We start from the raw sequence: 19,278 nt of genomic DNA, 5'->3' as shown, positions 1-19,278 counted from the left end.
ATCTAAAATATTTAAATTTTAAATGTATTAGTTACGCAGAAGGCATAGTGGAAGATTGGCCCATCAGGATCTGCTAGGTCTTTTGTGCTGCTACACAAAATCAGAATAACTGTCAGGATAGCTAAATTTGTCTAAGGCAGGGGTAGGCAACCTTGGCTCTTTTATGACTCGTGGACTTCAGCTCCCAGAATTCCTGAGCCAGCCATGCTGAGGGGAAAGGGAGAGGTTTCCAAGCTGAGCCATGCTGGCTCAGGAATTCTGGGAGTTGAAGTTCATGAGTCATAAAAGAGCCAAGGTTGCCTATCCCTGGTCTAAGGCCATGAGTACCACCCCACACACACACACACACCTGGGGCATTTTGAGGCTACATTGTGGATGGTCTTCTCTTGAGAAGATCTGCCTCTTTGTGAAAACAGCTGGTATGCAATGCAATGCTTACTGGAATATTGTACTATCTAGCTCCCACTCCCACTCTGTCTTTTTTCTTTTGACATCCTTCCAAATAAAGATTTCTGTAAAATTTCAGTAGGATTCTTGGTTATGAAGGGGATGCTAGAGGCTTTGTTACTTGCCGGCTTCCCTTTTTTTAAACTGTTACTTGGAAGGAATAGTTGGGGACTTTGACACTAAGCCATAAACCATTAATCAGTTTTGACTTAGCACGTTTTGTGAAAAGCAATTTATTTGCAAGCCACAGTTTAAATAAATGTGGTTTAAGAAAGGGGAAGGACTGTATTCAGTTGACTGTTGGATTAATGTCAGTGTGGAAACTATTTGATAAGCATTTCTAAGAATCAATATTGCCTTTAACCAGTATATGGATCAGTTATATTCCTGAAAAGAAGCTGAATTTCCCTTCAACTGCTTTCAGTTTTAAAATGTTGGATTGCCTCATAAGTCACTTTTTTCAGTGCTGTTTTATTGAACGGTCACTAAACAAACTGTTGTAAGTCTAGGACTACCTGTATCTGCTTCCCCTTTATTTCTGCAACCAACTTTGTAAGGTGAGTGATACCACTATGTAGTGATTTATTCAAGATCATTCAACATATTGATTAGAGATGTTAACTTTTGTGTTTTCATCTCTAGTCAGGAAGAAATGGTTGGCTTTATTACACTGCAAACATTTGTAATACCCATGCAAGCATGGATCAGTACACGTTAGTGAACTTGCAGGTGCTACCTACAATGTAATCATTCCTCTTTGATTTACCTCACAAAGCAGAAATCTTTATTTTGGTATTCTGCCAGAACCAGGGCTCCTAGTTGTTGTGGACATTTATAAACAAGGATACCTAAACCCAGTTTTGCTTTAGATTTAGGAACCTTGCCTTAGAAGGGATATAAAAGAAACACTAGTTAGATGACATATCTGGCTTGTGTGATTAATAGATGAGAGTAACCTAAAACGGGAACAACCAGGATACAGGCACCTACATTCCTAGAACCTTACTGTTCTTTGCTCAGCCCTTGTGTGCTTATTTTGACTGATTATGTGCCATTGAGTCAGTGTCAACTCTTAATCATCATATAGATCCATATTCTGCATGATGATCCTCTCCTAACTTGGGAGACAAGCAGGCTGAGCCTGAGAGGTGTGTGTGTCAAATTTGGAGTCTCTACTCCCCTGTAAGAGTCCTAATTCCAGCCCCCTCCCTTGAAGCCCAATGACTTATCTGGCATCAATTTCCCTTGGCCATTAGTAGTTCAGATTCCTGTGTAAAGGTAGCACAAAATAAACTTCTGTCCTGGTTCTTGATTTCTTGTCCCTGACTCTAACTCAGATTTCAAGTCTTCCAATGTGCATCCATATGATTACTTAATTGAGTCATATCTACCTTGCTGCTGGAAGCCTTCTTGTCTTTCCTTCCAGAGAAAGCCTTCTCCAGAGAGCTAGATCTTTGCATGATGTGTCCAAAGTAAGATTCTCTGATCCTGGTGATTTGTGCCCCAAGTGAGATCTCTGGGTTGATTTGTTCAGTGATCCCATTGGTTTGTTTTCCGGTTTGTCCCAGCATTCTTAGGAATCTTCTCCAACACCATACGTAGTTCAGAAGCATCCATAGTTTTCCTATCCCGCTTCTTCCAAGTCCACGATGCAAGTACCTCGTTTGAATGTTTGTTAAGAATGCTAACCTGTGTCTTTTTGCTCTTTATTGTACAGCTGACATAATATCTACGGTAGAATTTAATCATTCTGGAGAATTGCTAGCGACGGGAGACAAAGGCGGTAGAGTTGTCATATTTCAACAAGAGCAAGAGGTAAGATTTTCATTTTCCTCCTTTTTTAGGTAGTTGCTCCAAAGTAGAATGGATTTAGTCATAAAAGTGCCACTTGCCCTAGGCCAGGGGTAGGCAACCTCGGCATAGCTGACTCAGGAATTCTGGGAGTTGAAGTCCATGAGTCACAAAAGAGCCGAGGTTGCCTACCCCTGCCCTAGGCAACGGGGGGAAACCAGCTGGCATGAATCACTTAACAACTACTATAGTGATTTACTTAACAAACATAGCAAAAAAGGTCATAAAATTGGGCACATCTCACTTAAAAACAGCCTTGCTTAGCAATGGAAATTCTGACCCTAATTGTGTCATAAGTTGAGGACTAACTGTACCACTTAAAGCAGTGGTTCTCAACCTTGGGTCGGGATCCCATTTGGGGTCAACGACCATTTCATGGGGGTCGCCAAACAACGCAGTCCGCCATTTTTTTCCCCCTTTTCCTTAGTTGTGCTACTCCCTTTTATTCTATTGGCTTTTGAAAGCCAATAGAATAGACTCTCTTGAATAGAGTCTAATTCTATTGGCTTTCAAAAGCCAATAGGAATTGTCCAGGCTGTCTCTGCCCTGCTGAGCCCGCCAAAAGTCCCATTCTGCAAACCGTGCTGCACCAGTTGAGTAGTCCTCGACTTACGGCTGGTTGAGTAGTCCTCGGCTTACGACCGGTTGGGGGTCGCGGCATTAAAAAGGTTGAGAACCACTGACTTAAAGCCACATACTAGGTTGAACTGGGAAGAACTAACCTTCTTCTCCTGGAAATCTTTCGCATCCAAAAGCTAGATTGGCTTGCATATAGAAGCTCTTTGCCTAGGCAGAAAGCTTCTTGTTGACATCCTTCCCCTTAGATTCAAGCGGTGGGGAAAGAGGTGGTATTCTTGCTAGAACTGGGCCTAAGTCAGTGATATCCAGGGAGCTCAGAGGATTTGCAATAAGGATAGGAAACTGGTTCTGGTTTGGTGCTGGATCTATCTCTCATCTGCTCTAGGAGGCCACAGAGATGTCAAGGGTGGACTTTAATGAGGGCAGTTGGCCTTCCTGCATTCCACTCATGTCTCACCCATTAAGGCAAAAATGAAGCAACCCATGTGATGCTTTTACTCTCTTGTTAGAAGGAAGACATTAACCTTTCATACTTTTGATTTTGGGGACAGTATCTGGAATGGAGATAATTTGCTTGCGTTCTTTCAGGAAAATGTAAATACCTGAACAGTAGATCTTGTAACAGAGAAGATTTAATATTGTAAGCATTGTGTGTGTAAGGAAACATCATATAACAATTCTGTTGCTTGTTGTAGATTAATTCAAAAATATTCAATTTGAAATGACGTCAAGTCTCTATGTGTATATTAATTGATACATTCTTCTGAAAGAAATACTGGGAGATATAAAATAATGTATGTGCTATATAGACTTCTTAGGAGTGGGGAAGTTATGAGTTTGTCCTTCACGTAGACTTAAGGTAATCTTCTAGTGCCACCTCGTGGTCACAGTGCTGGGGACAATTCACTCATTGCAGTCAGCCTATCCCATATTTCCCTTTTAATCTATAAAATGACAAAAAGAATATTAGTTATTATGCTGGTTCTTCCTTGGGGGCATCCAGGGTATCTGGATATATCCCAAGACACCAATGATCAGTCCTTACTGAATTATTGGAAGCACTTGTAAAGTTCAGAAGTAAAACTAGCTCCAGCTGTTTCTTGATATGCTAATTAATGTTTCATACATGAATGGTAATGTGGATACCAATAAAGGAGAATAATTGTAGCTCAGGGTTGAAATTAAGAGTCCTTGGTGCTCTCTGAGTTTGGTTGCTTTCTTGACAAGAGTAGAGTAGAGTAGAGTAGAGTAGAGTAGAGTAGAATAGAATAGAATAGAATAGAACAGAACCTTGGAGGTCATTTAGTCCAACCCCCTGCTCAGGCAGGAAACTCTATACCATTTCAGACAAATGGCTGTCCAGTCTCTTCTTAAACACTTCCAGTGTTGGAGCATTCACTGCTTTTGGAGGCAGGTTGTTCCACTGATTAATTGTTCTTTCTGGGAATTTCTCCTTAGTTCTAAGTTGCTTCTCTCCTTGATTAGTTTCCATCCGTTGCTTCTTGTCCTGCCTTCAGGGGCTTTGGGGAATAGGTTGATCCCCTCTTCTTTGTGGCAGCCAGGCATGCTGGCTGAGGAATTCTGGCAGTTGAAATCCACAAGTCATAAAAGGGCCAAGTTTGAAGACCCCTGCCATAGGGCATCCAAGACAGTTGAGGATCATCTGCCAGGTAAAGCTTCTCCAGCTGCCACCAGACCTGTAATTGCATTTACCAGTGAGTTGTTTGGGTTAGAATGTGGCAAGGCCATGTCACCTACTAGGCAGGAAATGACTGGTGTCTCCCAACCGATCATGTCAGTGAGATTCATGCCAATAAAATGTTAATTAGTCTGGTTGGGAATTCAGTTTAGCATGTCCACAATGACAGCTTAGAAAAGAGGCTCAGAAGATCATCTTCATCTTGCCTCATAAGTTATGCCTGGATCTAGATGGTCACCCCCACAGTAGACTTGGCAAGTAAGTGCCAAGACATTTTATTAGGAGGGAAGGAGGGGGAAACACCAATGAATAAATCAAGAAGTTTGATACAATATTCCCCAACCCAGATTTTTCTAGCCTAGCCTTTCCCAATTTGGTATCCTTTAGACAATTTGGGATTTAAATACCGATAATTCAAGTATGGTATGGTCTCTATGAACATGGTAGGAAGATCTGATATTAAGCTCTTTCAAGATATGGAGCATTTCCTCTTTCAGCCTGTTATTAAACACTTGGAAGTCATTATGTTGTTGTTCAAATGCCCTTCTAATAAAAAGGGCGGTTAATCTTTAATAATGATCCGTTGCTCATGCTTAATAAATCTCATTTAAGGGAAGTTCTGCTCGGCAAGGCAAAGAGAGGAGAAGTGATGTGGCCCTTTGTCTGGCATGTCATGTAGCTTACAGAAAGAAGTGGAAGAGGTTCCTGCACATGAGCAGAAGGCTGTTCCAGTTACTGGAACTTTGCTTTGAGAAGCAACCATGAAACTCATGAAATACAGCACCCTTGCTGTAGATGTATCAGCAGCTGGGGCTTTGAAGCAGGGCTGTTTTCAGATTTTTCAGCTCTAAATCCATGCAGGTTTTTACAAGCATGGGTCACAGTGAAGGAGGAGTGGGTTTGTGCCTCTGTTATTTTCTCTTCGGTCTGAGATATTGAAAGTCCTGCATGGGGCAGTTTATTAAATCAGTGCTTATTTTTGTATATCTCTTTGTATGCCTGAGGAACAGCTTATAACAGTGGTGGCGAACCTATGGCACGCGTGCCACAGGCGGCACTCAGAGCCCTCTCTGTGGGCACGCATGCTGTTGCCCCAGTCCTAGGCCTTCAGCTGGGTTTTATAAAACCTTTTCGCTTTAGGCCTCTGCCGCCGGGTGCAAAAAAAAAAAAAAAGAAGTTCAATCAATCAGTCAATTTCAACTTCTCACAGGAAAAAAAGATCTTGCAAAGTTGGAATTGATTGATTGAACTTTTTAGTCCCACCCAGTCAGCCGTTACTACTGCAGCCACGCCCACCCAATGGGCCACGCCCACCCAGCACCCGACGATACATAAGTGGGTTTTGGGTTGCAGTCTGGGCACATGGTCTCTAAAAGGTTTGCCATCACTGGCTTATAACATTCAGATAAGGGTGCAATGAACCCCCAAATTAATTCTTTCTTAGGTGTATGAGATGGCACGGGGACTTTGAGCTAGTCCACTCTTTGTCTAACCCACTTCACTAAAGGTGAGAAGGATGCAATGGATGGATGGATAGTAAGTCAAAAATTTTCAAAGATAGCAACCAATATCTCTTCAAAGTTGCAAAGGGGTAAACTATGGTTTTGACCAGGGTAGTCAACCTTGGCTCTTTTATGACTCGTGGACTTCAACTCCCAGAATTCCTGAGCTAGCTAAGCTGGCTCAGGAATTCTGGGAATTGAAGTCCACGAGTCATAAAAGAGCCAAGGTTGACTACCCTTGGTTTTGACCCACCCCATTTCTTCTTCTTCTTTTTTAAAATAACCTAGCATAATGAAGAACAGATAATCATTAAAAGAACTTTTCCCTGTGCATTTAGTCTTTGATGCTCCAGGAGAACAGGATCTCCTCCCCAATTTGTGGGACATTCATTAGACAGAATTAAATTACAATGTTTGTTTAGCTGATTAGACAAATTACAATGATTAGTTAAGTGTTTTAAAGTGTCTTCTTTTCTCCCCAGAGATGTGGGATTCATATGCTAATCACTTCAGATTTTATCAAAAGGCTTGTTTAGTTGATCAACTGAATGTTTGACAACCCCTCAAATGACTCACATTTGAATAGGCTGTAATTCCCTTGAATTCCCATCTTCCTCAGCTCAATAGTGGACGTGTGTAATGATGTGTACACCACCAAGTCCTGCAGCGATGCCATCCAGCCATGCTGAGCTGTGACCTCAGTTGCACATTAGAAAGAATGAACTTGCAATTGTTATTCATTGAATTTCTCATGTTTTTCTTATTTTTTTCGAACTGTCTTTCAGAACAAACTACAGTCTCACAGCAGAGGTGAATACAACGTTTACAGTACCTTTCAGAGCCACGAGCCAGAGTTTGACTACTTGAAAAGCTTAGAAATTGAAGAAAAAGTCAACAAAATTAGGTGGTTACCCCAGAAAAACGCTGCTCAATTTTTATTGTCTACAAATGGTAAGATATTTGTTACTTGGTTAACTTTTTTTTCCCCCTTGTATCTTTTTTTATTTAATATATAAAATACAAAATACAAAGAAAAAATAGAAATAGGGGATTAAGGGAGGGAAAAGGAAAGGGGAAGAGAAGGTGTGAGGTACTAGGGAAAAGGGGAAAAAAAGGTGTTGACTTCCCACTCTTTTTAGCACAGTACAAAGTAAAAACACTCTAGCCCAGGGATAGGCAACCGTGGCTCTTTTATGACTGGTAGACTTTTGTTCATCCCTCTAGCCAAAATTCATTTATTGTTTTGCATTCCTTCATGACTGCTATTGTCCTTTAGTTCTTCATTTTTTCTTCACAATACATCCAAGTCACCCTTCTTAAGTACTTCTTCTGTGGACTTTCTTGGAAAGCTCAGAAAGTTCTTTGCTGTGTGGAAGGAAACCAGCTTTTCTTCTCCTGTTTCTGCAGGATGCTTTAAGTAAGGCATGCAAACAAGACTACACTTGTTTGTCTATCAGCTCAAGTTCTTCTGTAAAGCTTTTGGCCTAAGCTTTATAATCCCCTTAACTAACTATTAGATGTTTTTCACCCTGTACTTTCTTGATGTGATGATGGATTTTGATTCCCAGATTCCTTAGCTGGAGATCATCGGAGTTTGAAGTCCATGTCATCTAGAGAGCCCCGAGATTGTGGGAAGGTGCCCCATCAGCCTTGACAACTTTAAGACTTTGTGGACTTCAGCTCCCAGAATTCCTCAGCCAGCTATGCTGGGAGCTGAAGTCCACAAGTCATAAAAGGGCCAAGTCTGAAGACCCCTAGACTATGCTCTGACAGAGTTTCCACTCTTCCTAGGCAAATTGCTGAGAGTTGTCAAGGTTGCAGGCCCCTGGCCTAGAGCATTGTTGAGTTGGCACTCAATAGGATTAAATACTTGGTGATTCCAAGAATTATAGGAAAGCCAGCTATAGTGTAGCTTATTTGCTTGGGTATAGCATATTACAAAACCACCATAGCTATTGTATATTTTCTTAACATAGGGTTAAAGTTTGTATTATGTGAACCTAGTTCAATATACAGGTAATTTTTGACTAACAATCACAATTGGGATCACTATTTCTCTTGTTAAGCTGTTAAGCTGTTAAGTCAATTACTGAACCACATTAGTTGCTAAGCAAATCCAGCTTTCTCCATTGACTTGTGCTTGTCACAAGCCAGCTCACATGTCTGGGATGCTGCAACTCTCGTAAATACATGCCAGTTGCCAAGCACAAAAGTTTTGATCACGTGTTGTGATAGTCATGTTGTGATAGTCATGTGGGGTGTTGTGATAGTCATGTGGGGACCAGTCATAAGTTCCTTTTTTCAATGTAACTTTGAATAGCCTCTAAACAAACGGTCGTAATTTGAGAACTACCTGTAACTTAAATTTTTTTAAAAATATCCTGGTTTGCTCTGCCTGACATTTATGTTCCAAGCACCAAAAACCAGGGGTTTGGTCTCTTTGCATTTCGCAAAGCTCTGAGTGGTTGATGCCTTTTGTCCTAGCAACCCTTTTTTCAATCCTGGGGGGGGGGCATGATGAAACTAAGAATTTTCTAACTCAGGGGTCTTCAAATTTGGCCCTTTTATGACTTGTGGACTTCAACTCCCAGAATTCCTCAGCCAGGCACGGGTGCCTGGCTGAGGAATTCTGGAAGTTGAAGTGCACAAGTCATAAAAGGGCCAAGTTTGAAGACCCCTGTTCTAACTTGTAAAAGCCATTGTCTCAATCTTGCTGAAATCTCGCCTGAGAACTTGGCCTTTTTGTTCCATTTCATTTGAAGAGCTGGAGGCATCTCTTTGGAATGGGAGGTGTTGGCTCTGCCAAAGCAAGTTAAAAGTGCAAATTATCTAATACCCACAATGTGTGTCTGGAGTGAACAGCCATAGCAAAGGCTCTGAACTGCCACCAGGGTGGTAAGTTCCGAAGAACCACCCTGTTAGCTACACCTAACCACATCAGGTGTCCACCATGGTTCTTATAGGCATGAATCATATTATATATTCTGTGTTCAGTTCTGCTGTCAAAGAGTTGGAGGTTCTCAACAGCCCTTGTTACCTCCCTGTGTTTCAGACAAAACAATAAAACTATGGAAAATCAGTGAAAGAGATAAACAGCCGGAAGGCTACAACTTAAAAGAAGAAGATGGCCGGTATAGAGACCCCACTACAGTCACTACTTTACGGGTGAGTAGCACCTTTACTTTTTCTTAAGCTTGGATCTGCAACGTGACATCTGGGAAAGATGCAACATATGGTGGCCTGGTGGTTTTCCCTACCGGCTCAATCTAGAGACCACTACCCTACAGAAAAATCAGTTTAGGTAAAATGCCAGTTTGCAGTTAGTTGGCATCTGATTTAAAGCATGGTCACTATGATGTCCAAAATAACAAACTGTTATACTCTGGATGGAAAACAAAAGAGAGAAGCACCTGGATCCAGAACCCAGAAAGCAGATTAGCTGTCTTGAGCTTCAGGGCATCCTGAAATTATTGTGAGACCTCCTGTGAAAAGAATCAGACCTATGAGATTCCAGTATCTTGAGATTTCAGCCATTTTAAATTTTATTTTGGTTTGTATATTACTGATGTGTATACTTATCTACCTAATCTACTTATCTCCACACGCGCACACACACAAAATCTGTGGAAGCCATTTATGGGTGTTGTGGGGTCTTGGTGACTCAAGCCACATAACCCTTTCCCTCTCCTCCCCTCCCCTTTCCCCCTCCCCTCCCCTTCCTTCCATGTTGCCCACCACACCTGGAGACGTCTTCTTTGTCATCTATTTTCTATAGCAGGGGCATCAAACTCGCAACGTCACATGACGTGTCGTGACGTATCTTAACTTTTTTTCCATTGCCGGCAATGAGGTGGGTGCCGTTTCAGCCCGCGGGCCGGCAGTTTGACACCCCTGTTCTATAGTCAGCAGGATTGTAACTTTGCCAACTCTGTCACTGCTTAATTCTGGGGCCAATTGATTTTAAGAGGGATTGAACTTTTAAGAGTGCTTTTGGGGATTTCTGATGAGAGACAGCAGACTTGGGTGTCATAGCACGGATGGGTTAAATGATCTGGTCCTGTTTTTGCTCAGTTTTATACCCCAACCCATTCTGATGTTTCCATATAGGGAGGTCTTGGTTTCCTCCCTTTTGATCTGTTGATACTGAACTAATGTCAGGCGCAAAGAATCAGGACCACAAAATGTTGCAATTCAGAAGGATTTATTATTCAAGCCTATACACAAGAATGTAGTCAACTAAGGTTCAAGTCTGAATTGGTGCCAGATAAGAATTTAAGAGGTGGCTGGACTTGGATGTTTGTGGCAATGCAATGACTCTAAATTGATAACATGTTTAATGCTCCCCCGGCTTTGCTTGCTCTTCTCCTACAGATTTGGCCATAATTGCTCACATTTTTTCAATCCTTTGATTTACAGGTGCCAGTATTTAGACCCATGGATCTCATGGTGGAAGCCAGCCCTCGAAGAATATTTGCCAATGCTCACACGTATCACATCAACTCTATCTCCATTAATAGTGATTATGAAACATACTTGTCTGCGGATGACTTGAGGATTAATTTGTGGCATCTAGAAATCACAGATAGAAGTTTTAGTATCTTTTTATGTCAGTGTGTTTCTGTTCAACTGGGCTAAAGATCAGATTGTGCAGGACTTGAGTCTACACATTTTTCTGCTCCTCAGTGCTATTGTATCATCACAATTGATAACTTCCATGCATCTGGAAATTATTTAATTACTGGTACAATCTTGGAAAATCTGTGGAGATTACAAATATATTCTGGGAATTGGACACTTCAATTTCATTTGATTTCAAGATATATACAATGAATTTATTTTATTTATTTATTTTTTCTGCCATCTCCCCTACAAGGCAACTCTGAGTGTCCAATCAATGAAAATAGTTTTAATTAAATGCCAGTTATATGTTTGCTTCTGACATATTTAAAGGCTTTTCCAAAATGTCATTGAGAGCAATTTTAGAACAGTCATGTGGACCACATACAAACCCTAGATGGTGGTAGAAATTGTCCTTTTAGCTACTTTTAAATTATTTTATAATGTAACCCCTGTTTCTTACACATATATTGCATAAGCCTTGAGTTTTTGGAATCCAGACCCCCACTAGGGGTGATCACGTAGCATAAATATTTATTGTTTGAATATAAAGAAGAATTAATTACAGTACTGTAATTACTTTCTAGTTTATAGTGGATGAGAGCAGCTAGTCAACTTTGGCTGATACTGTAAAAGCTGGGCAGGTCAGGCCTTAATAGTACTTTGATGGGAGACCGCTAGAAAATCCTTGGGCTACAGATGAGAGGGGGAATGGTATAGGTACAAAATGTAAGGATGATGAAGAGGACACTGGCAAATCAGTATAAAACTACAGTCAAGAAAATGTGGCTATGTCTATGTATGCAGTCAAGAAAATGTGGCTATGTCTATGTATGCACTGAAGTCTACCTGTTACCTTACTTCCAACTAGCAGAATAAAATGTGCAGGGACTTGTTTTATGGGCTAGAATGCAAATGTCAAGCGTTGAATGTCACTGAAAAGAAGACTCCTTAATGCCAACAACTTCTAGATATCGTAGATATTAAGCCTGCCAACATGGAAGAGCTGACGGAGGTAATAACGGCAGCCGAATTCCATCCAAACAGCTGCAATACTTTTGTGTACAGCAGTAGCAAGGGAACTATTCGCCTGTGTGACATGCGCGCGTCGGCTCTCTGTGACAGGCATTCGAAATGTGAGTAGCTTTTTCTATTCTAATGGAGTTTTATCACCAGGGCAAATTGGTGTAAAGCAACAGACTGGAAAGCCCATTTAATTTTATATCCCCAATTGTAAAACAAAAGCAAAGCAGTTTAAAATATCTTTGACAGAAAGAGGATCTCACACAGTCACTAAAGATTTGCAATATTTCAGCACCCACTGAATGCAGGAGATGCTCATTTTTATGTTGTGTGTGCCTCTGTGTGTGTACCACAAACACAATTTTTGGATTCCATGAGCACCTTTTAGGAGTTGATGCTGCATTACTACCCAACCCCTATATGCCCTTCTTTAATCAAGCTTCTCCTACTTGTTGGCATAACACACACTGGAAAACACATAGACACATATAATAATAGATGATTATCCAGTGGTTGGGCTTCAGTCTCTTTTGGAACACCTTTGCTCCTGATAAATAGCAAACTTCATTGCTTCATTGGATTTCTGGGCTGCAGGAAGTCCAAAAATATGAGTTAGCTGGTTACGGATACTAATTCATCAATACATAATATATAAAGGTCTGCTTCTACCAGTCCTTGGAGCTGGAAATGGGAATAAGGAAAGTTGAGCTCAAATTAAGAATTAATAATAATAATAAAGTTGGAAACGACCTTGGAGGTTATCTAGTCCAACCCCCTGCTCAGGCAGGAAACCCTATACCATTTCGGACAAAGGGCTGTCCAGTCTCTTCTTAAAAACTTCCAGTGTTAGAGCATTTACAGCTTCTGGAGGCAGGTTGTTCTAACTGTCAGGAAATTTCTCCTTAATTCTAGGTTGCTTCTCTCCTTGATGAGTTTCCATCCATTGCTTCTTGTCCTGCCTTCAGGCGCTTTGGAGAATAGCTTGACTGCCTCTTCTTTGGGATAACCCCTGAGATATTGGAACATTGCTATCATGTCCCCCCTCGTCCTTCTCTTTTATTGGACCTCTGGTGGATAATTTTTCATCTCAGAAGAATTTGGCTTCCCAGGGTTTCATGCTTTAGGTTTTATGTGTTCATGGGCATCAAAAGGGAAATATTCATGTCACCGAGGTGAGCTTGGTAAATTAACGTGCTTACATTTCACTTAACAGTGTTTGAGGAGCCAGAAGATCCAAGCAGCCGGTCCTTTTTTTCAGAAATCATCTCCTCCATCTCAGATGTCAAATTTAGCCATAGTGGTCGATATATGATGACTAGAGATTATCTGTCTGTGAAGATTTGGGATTTAAATATGGAAAACCGACCTATGGAAACGTACCAGGTACTCCATACTGATGCACAGTTTGGGAGTCCACTTGCAATTCATTTAGGCTTAAGTGAAGGTTTGGTAGGATAATGAATATAGATGCTGTAGCACAGTGTTTCTCAACCTTAACAATTTTAAGGCATGTGGACTTCAACTTCAATGCTGGCTGTGGAATTCTGGGAGTTGAAGTCCACATGCCTTAAAATTGTCAAGGTTGAGAAACACTGCTGTAGCACCTGTAATGCCCCTAGAGAGCACACCCTTATCACCGCAATTAAAGTGTGCTGATTGATCTAAATAAGAAATAAATAATTCAGAATCTCCTGTGGAACCTCTCCCAGAAGTTCTGAAGAAGTTGTGGACCTTTTTAAGATTTAAAATATATATGTATCTCTGTTGGTGTTTACAATACTGTCACGAGGGGCCTATTCTTGCAAAGGTGCTGGTCCTAGCTTCAGGTATGATTTATGGCTAGATTTTTTTTAACATAAACGGGTAGAACTATTTGAGACGGTATTTGTTCAACTAGCAATGTAATAGTAATAGTAGTGAAGTTGGAAGGGACCTTGGAGGTAATCTAGTCCAACGCCCTGCTCAGGCAGGAAACCCCACACCATTTCAGACAAATGGCTGTCCAGTCTCTTCTTAAAAACTTCCAGTGTTGGAGCATTCACCGCTTCTGGAGGCAGGTTGTTCCATTGGTTAATTGTTCTAACTGTCAGGAAGTTTCTCCTTAGTTCTAGGTTGCTTCTCTCCTTGCTTAGTTTCCACCCGTTGCTTCTTGTCCTGCCTTCAGGTGCTTTGGAAAATAGCTTAATTCCCTCTTCTTTAATATTGTTTACCATCCTGAAGTTTATATGGATATACATCCTGAAGTGTATATGCTGAAAGAATGGAGTGTAATTTTATATACTGCATGTCTGTATGCATTCATACTTTGGGTCATGATTACGGATCCAGGGCGTGCATTTGAGATTATCGGATTTTTTTCTCTTTCTTTCAGCTCCTTAAATATTTCCTTAAAGTGGTCAAACAGGATCAGGGGTCCCCTAAAATGATCTCTAATACAGTCTGAATAGCTGAATGTGCGATATGAAGTTATGATGCTGCTATCCAATTTAATGCAAAACCTTTATTAAGCATGATAAGTTTTGCATGAATAAGAACAGCAATCTAGAAATTAAGGGCATTTTATTTTTGAACGATGTGAACTTTCATATTCACACAATTATTTGCAATCTTAAGTTATAGCCTTTCTCTGTGAAAAGCAACTTAAAACAGTTAATAACTGTTAATATATTATTTCTTCTTTAAACTAGCGTGTGTTTTATTTCCAGGTACACGAATACCTCAGAAGTAAACTTTGTTCGCTCTACGAAAATGACTGCATTTTTGACAAATTTGAGTGCTGCTGGAATGGGTCAGATAGGCAAGTTTCAATTTTTTCTTCTTTCTTTTAACATCTCCGCACTAACTGATAGTTAAAACTTTTTTTCAACTGAACATTTAGGAGGCTTGGCTGCGTGGAAAGCTTATGTAGCTTTCACTGTGTTTTGGTATTAAGTCACCTGTTTAAAATGGTTGAAAAGAAAAAAGTACAGCCAAATAAAAGAATTAGCTGGATAATTTTTTTTTATTATTTTGGTTTATCCAGTGAAGCATCTAAATGGGTCAGTTTCTGTTTTGTGTTTAAACTTATTGTTTGATCTGTGAGGGACTGGGTTTTCTCCCCCCACCCTTTTTTTTTGCTATGTTTATTCAATCTTTATTTACTTACTAACGTGGAACGAGCAGGGAGATCAGCTCAAAGTTTGGCTTGGGGCCTCTGATGCTTTGTGAATTCCAGATGAAATTGTATTAACCAATCCCAATCTTAGGTTATCCAGGCAGAATGGAATGCAGTTATATAACCTTTACCAAGATCAAATAATTGGTTCATTTAGCCTAGTATTACATACTGTATGTAGCAACTGATGCTTCTGATCTTATGAACTGGAGATCGTAAGGATTGGATCTTCCTGCAAATACAGTTTATGCTCTCCTGATATGCATCAATTATCTCCCTATAGTACAGCGGTTCTCAACCTATGGGTCGCGACCCCATTTGGGGTCGAACGATCATTTTACGGGGGTCGCCAAACAACGCGATCCACCATTTTTCCCCCTCATGGGGCGGCACCGCGCATGCATGCTGCACATGGGGGCGGCACCGCGCATGGGCGCCGCCCCACGCATGCACGCCATGCATGCGTGGTGCGGCCGTGTGACGGGGGTCACCGTCACACAAAGGTTGAGAACCGCTGCTATAGTAAATAATTTCTGCATTGGTTGTAATTGATGGGCTTTACGCTGCTAGGCTAACCTTGATAAAAAAGTGTGTATGTTTAAAAATAAACTATCAGAACTCACATATACAATTGCTAATATTTCTGCATTAGTGAGATAAGCAGTGTCTACATTTATCACACACACACACACACACACACACACACACACAGTATATATATATATAATATAAATAAATTTAGGTACTGCCAATCTCACTATCGAAGTGATTCTGTGCAGCTTGCAGATAAAAAGTCAAAATCATACAAAAGATACAGTTAAAACAGAATAAAAACCAATTGACAGATTTTTAAATTTTTATTTTCGTATCCATTTGCTTTTAGTTAGCTGCCTGCAAGAACCTCAGTCTGAAGAAATTAGGAACTGAAAGGGAAAAATACAATCATTGTGTCCTCGTTTTCCTGATTAAAAACTGCTTGATTCAATTGTCAGTAGTCAAAGTCCCTTAAATCTGTAATTTCAATTCTGAAGAATTGCAGTATATAAATTAACAACTCTGGGTCTTTTTCCTCGCCAAAATTCAGAGCATACATAATCAAAGGAGCTTTTATATTTGCAAGAAAAATATTTAAAATACTCCATCTTACTTCTATACATGTATTTCATAATTACTAACATATTGCAAATGTTTTAAACCGAACAGACTGGATAAATTAAAGAAGTCCCATTAGTGTAACTTTTCTATAGCTTCCTCATCCCCACCATCCATGCAAATAAAGTGCCACCAGTGGAATGAAAACAACCAGCTGCAGAAGGTCAACATCTCTTTTTCTCCTCTTTCTCCACAGCGTCGTCATGACCGGCTCCTATAACAACTTCTTCCGAATGTTCGATAGGAACACCAAGCGTGATGTCACGTTAGAAGCTTCTCGGGAAAACAATAAGCCCCGTACGGTTTTGAAACCCCGCAAAGTCTGTGCGAGTGGCAAACGGAAGAAGGATGAGATAAGCGTTGACAGCTTAGACTTCAACAAGAAGATCCTCCACACAGCCTGGCATCCCAAGGAAAACATAATTGCTGTAGCCACTACAAACAACTTGTATATATTTCAAGACAAAGGGATTTAGAGTAGTGGTCCGGTCAGAAGAATCCACTTCCTGTCTAGTTCAGAGAGGAGAACTTAGCATTTGTAAAACAATATAGGGCAAGAAATGGAGCCAGAGAGAGAGAGAGAAGTTCGTTGCGCTGCACCTTCCCCAGTGTTTAAAACAATGTGCCATAGTGACAACCCATTTTTTCTAGATAGCTACATGGATGGTTCTCGTTCTCTCTCGTTTTCTCTCTCTCTCTCTCTCTCTCTCTCTCTCTCTTTGCTGGGCAGTTCTCCACTAGCCATTTAGGTGGGGGTAGGGCACTTTTTAACGTAAAATTGACTACTTGCACCATCTCACCAAATGGACTAGAGATTGGATCAACATTGGGTTCCTCCAGTTTTTTTTATGCCTTCCATTGTGATGACGTCAGCCACAGAGCGAAACCTTCAAGTAATGCTGTGGGATTTTCATTGTGTAACCTCATTACTGTATTATTTGTGCCCCCCCCTTATTTTTTTTTAATTAAATAACAGCTTGTTCTTGCTGTGGCTTGTAGCATTCCTCTTATGTCTCCTGGAATCCTTCTCCCTTTTACAATCCCTTTCTCCAGCCCTGTGGTGGTGATGGTGGTGTCTAGAGAAGAAGAAAAGAAATGAAAAGCACATGAAATGGGTCGGTGGTCAAAGGGGGGGGGAGGAGGGTCTCTTGCAAAGAGTAAAATGTTTTAATGAAATGTTGACTGCAATCACTCCTTGCCGTGTCTGGCATTGAAAATGAAAAAGGAAAAAAAACGTAAGGGGGGGAGGGAAATACACTGAATAAAAATGTCAAATAATGACAAATTGTTTTTTTCTTTTCAATCTACCTCTTTATATTAAAAATTGTTTTTTTTTAAGTTAAGATACATGATAAAATGGTTTGATAATGATTTTAACCAGTATTAATTTTCATGAGGAAAGGGAGAAGTAAGGTTTTTTTTTAATGACTTCTATATATGAAATTGTTAAAGACATTTTAATATTTATCTGCAGTTTCCATTAAAATAACTTTTTGGAACACTCTTGGATTCTGCCCTAAGCTTAAATAATAATTGTCTTATTTGTCTCATGTCATCTCCAGTTTGAGCCTTCTCCCTTTCTTCTCCTTAACAGAATTTTGTCAGATTCAGGAAGTGTCTGAATTTTGTAGAATAGTGCTAAAGTTTTATGGGACTAAACTTTTTCATGTGTTAATCCCTTTGTCCTAATTTCAGTGAATGCCTTGTTTCAGATTCAGACTCTCAGAACCGTGCTTTTCTTTCCTTTTTGAAAAAAAAAATTAAAGTTTCTTGTTTTTAAAAAGTATGTTGTACCAAATTTAATATGAAGCGATTTGAATAGATAAAAACCATTGCATGCCTGATAACCCCGATACTTAATGTATTTTTATTGCTACCAGGAACTTGAACAGAATTGTAGTTTGACCTTATAAACATTCCTGTTTTCCTGCCATTTTTTAAAAAAAAAAAAAAAAAAAAAAACACTTGCTACTACAGGATATAGAAAAAGTCACAGTGATCAAAAAATGCTTCAAGTCCCCAGTAGATCCAACAATTGATGTTGGCACACCATTTAAAATATTTATGCACCATTTTTAGCGTTCACATATTCTCCATGTTTAGGTAAAAACCCCAAACTTTCTATAATCTCCATAATATTCCCAATCTAAAGATAGCACTTCTGAAGGCTAGCTCTTTAGCAATAGCACTTAGACTTATATACCGCTTTTCCAAAGAAAAGTTAATGGTCTTGGATTAGTTCAGAAGAAAATAAATTGAAGGGAGACATGTTCGAGGTATATAAAATCAGGTAGAAGAGGAGGGTAGCCCCTTCAATATATTAGGAATAGGGTCTTCCAAGCTAGCTGGAAAAATTAGGAGAAATACTTCACGCCGCTTGGAATTGTCTATGGAATTCTTTATCATCATGATGTTGCCCACTGGATAGCTTTCCAGGGAGAATCATACAAAGCTGTGCTATCGAGGACTGTTACTGTTGAAATTTCAGTTTTAACTCCAGGTTGTCTCCAGATGCCGATTGTAAAGGGGATGACAGAAGGAAAAAAAAAATCAATCATGTCAATCTGATTGTGAAAAGTAATTGGCAATCAGAAACAAAATGTCTCAACCTTGGCAGCTTTAACATCTTGTTTTTTTACTTCCAAAATGTTGCTAGGTGACGATACCGGTAGCTCTTGATTTGATCCTGTATAGCTATTCTTTCCGATTTTGATTTTTATTCTGCATTTTAAGCATGTGCAAAACTGAATTATCAATTTCTTGAAAAAAAAAGATTTATAGACTGCATCTGGATGGGGAGAAACTTTTAGCACTAATTTGATGGACACATGCAGTAACAGTTCATTTGAAGCAGTTACAGCTGAGCAGCCAAATTACCTTCAACTCTGTCCATAAGCTTCAAGAAGTTTAAAATACTTTGCGCTTCTTCTTTTCTTTTGGTTTTAAGATAATGAAGTGTGCATTTCCTGATATTTATGAAACTTTTAAGAAGTACTATAAAAGCAGAGAAAGCCAAAAACATGTTTTGTGCGTCATTTTTTATCTTCTGAGGATCAGCTCCCTCTTTGTTTTTAACAAAGAAAGGGGAAAAAAACATTCCTTGCTATGTATTATTTTCTAGGTAAATATTTGTAGCACTTGTAAACAGTGGTTATCAAAGAGAGAACAACTTAGAACTAAGGAGAAATTTCCTGACAGAACAATCAGTGGGACAACCTGCCTTCAGAAGTTGTTAATGCTCCAACACGAAGTT

At 39.9% G+C, this 19,278-nt stretch overlaps 1 protein-coding gene across 1 annotated transcript in view; it reads left to right on the top strand.

Annotated features, from left to right (window-relative positions):
* The window catches only part of PPP2R2A (protein phosphatase 2 regulatory subunit Balpha), a 42,521-nt gene extending 24,713 nt beyond the window's left edge, over nt 1-17,808 (top strand). Inside the window, exons 3-10 of the mRNA XM_039354185.1 lie at nt 2,166-2,263; nt 6,865-7,030; nt 9,132-9,244; nt 10,496-10,673; nt 11,668-11,832; nt 12,933-13,102; nt 14,425-14,516; nt 16,222-17,808. Of these exons, the coding sequence (XP_039210119.1) occupies nt 2,166-2,263; nt 6,865-7,030; nt 9,132-9,244; nt 10,496-10,673; nt 11,668-11,832; nt 12,933-13,102; nt 14,425-14,516; nt 16,222-16,501 (1,262 nt within the window). The 3' untranslated portion in view covers nt 16,502-17,808. The remainder of the gene's footprint in view (nt 1-2,165; nt 2,264-6,864; nt 7,031-9,131; nt 9,245-10,495; nt 10,674-11,667; nt 11,833-12,932; nt 13,103-14,424; nt 14,517-16,221) is intronic.
* Nucleotides 17,809-19,278: the final 1,470 nt, after the last annotated feature.

Source organism: Crotalus tigris, unplaced genomic scaffold (assembly GCF_016545835.1).
Source record: "Crotalus tigris isolate CLP2741 ecotype Arizona unplaced genomic scaffold, ASM1654583v1 scf7180000018549.3470463, whole genome shotgun sequence".
In the NCBI taxonomy this organism is placed as follows: Eukaryota; Metazoa; Chordata; class Lepidosauria; order Squamata; family Viperidae; genus Crotalus; species Crotalus tigris.
This window is presented reverse-complemented; position numbering and strand designations above follow the sequence as displayed.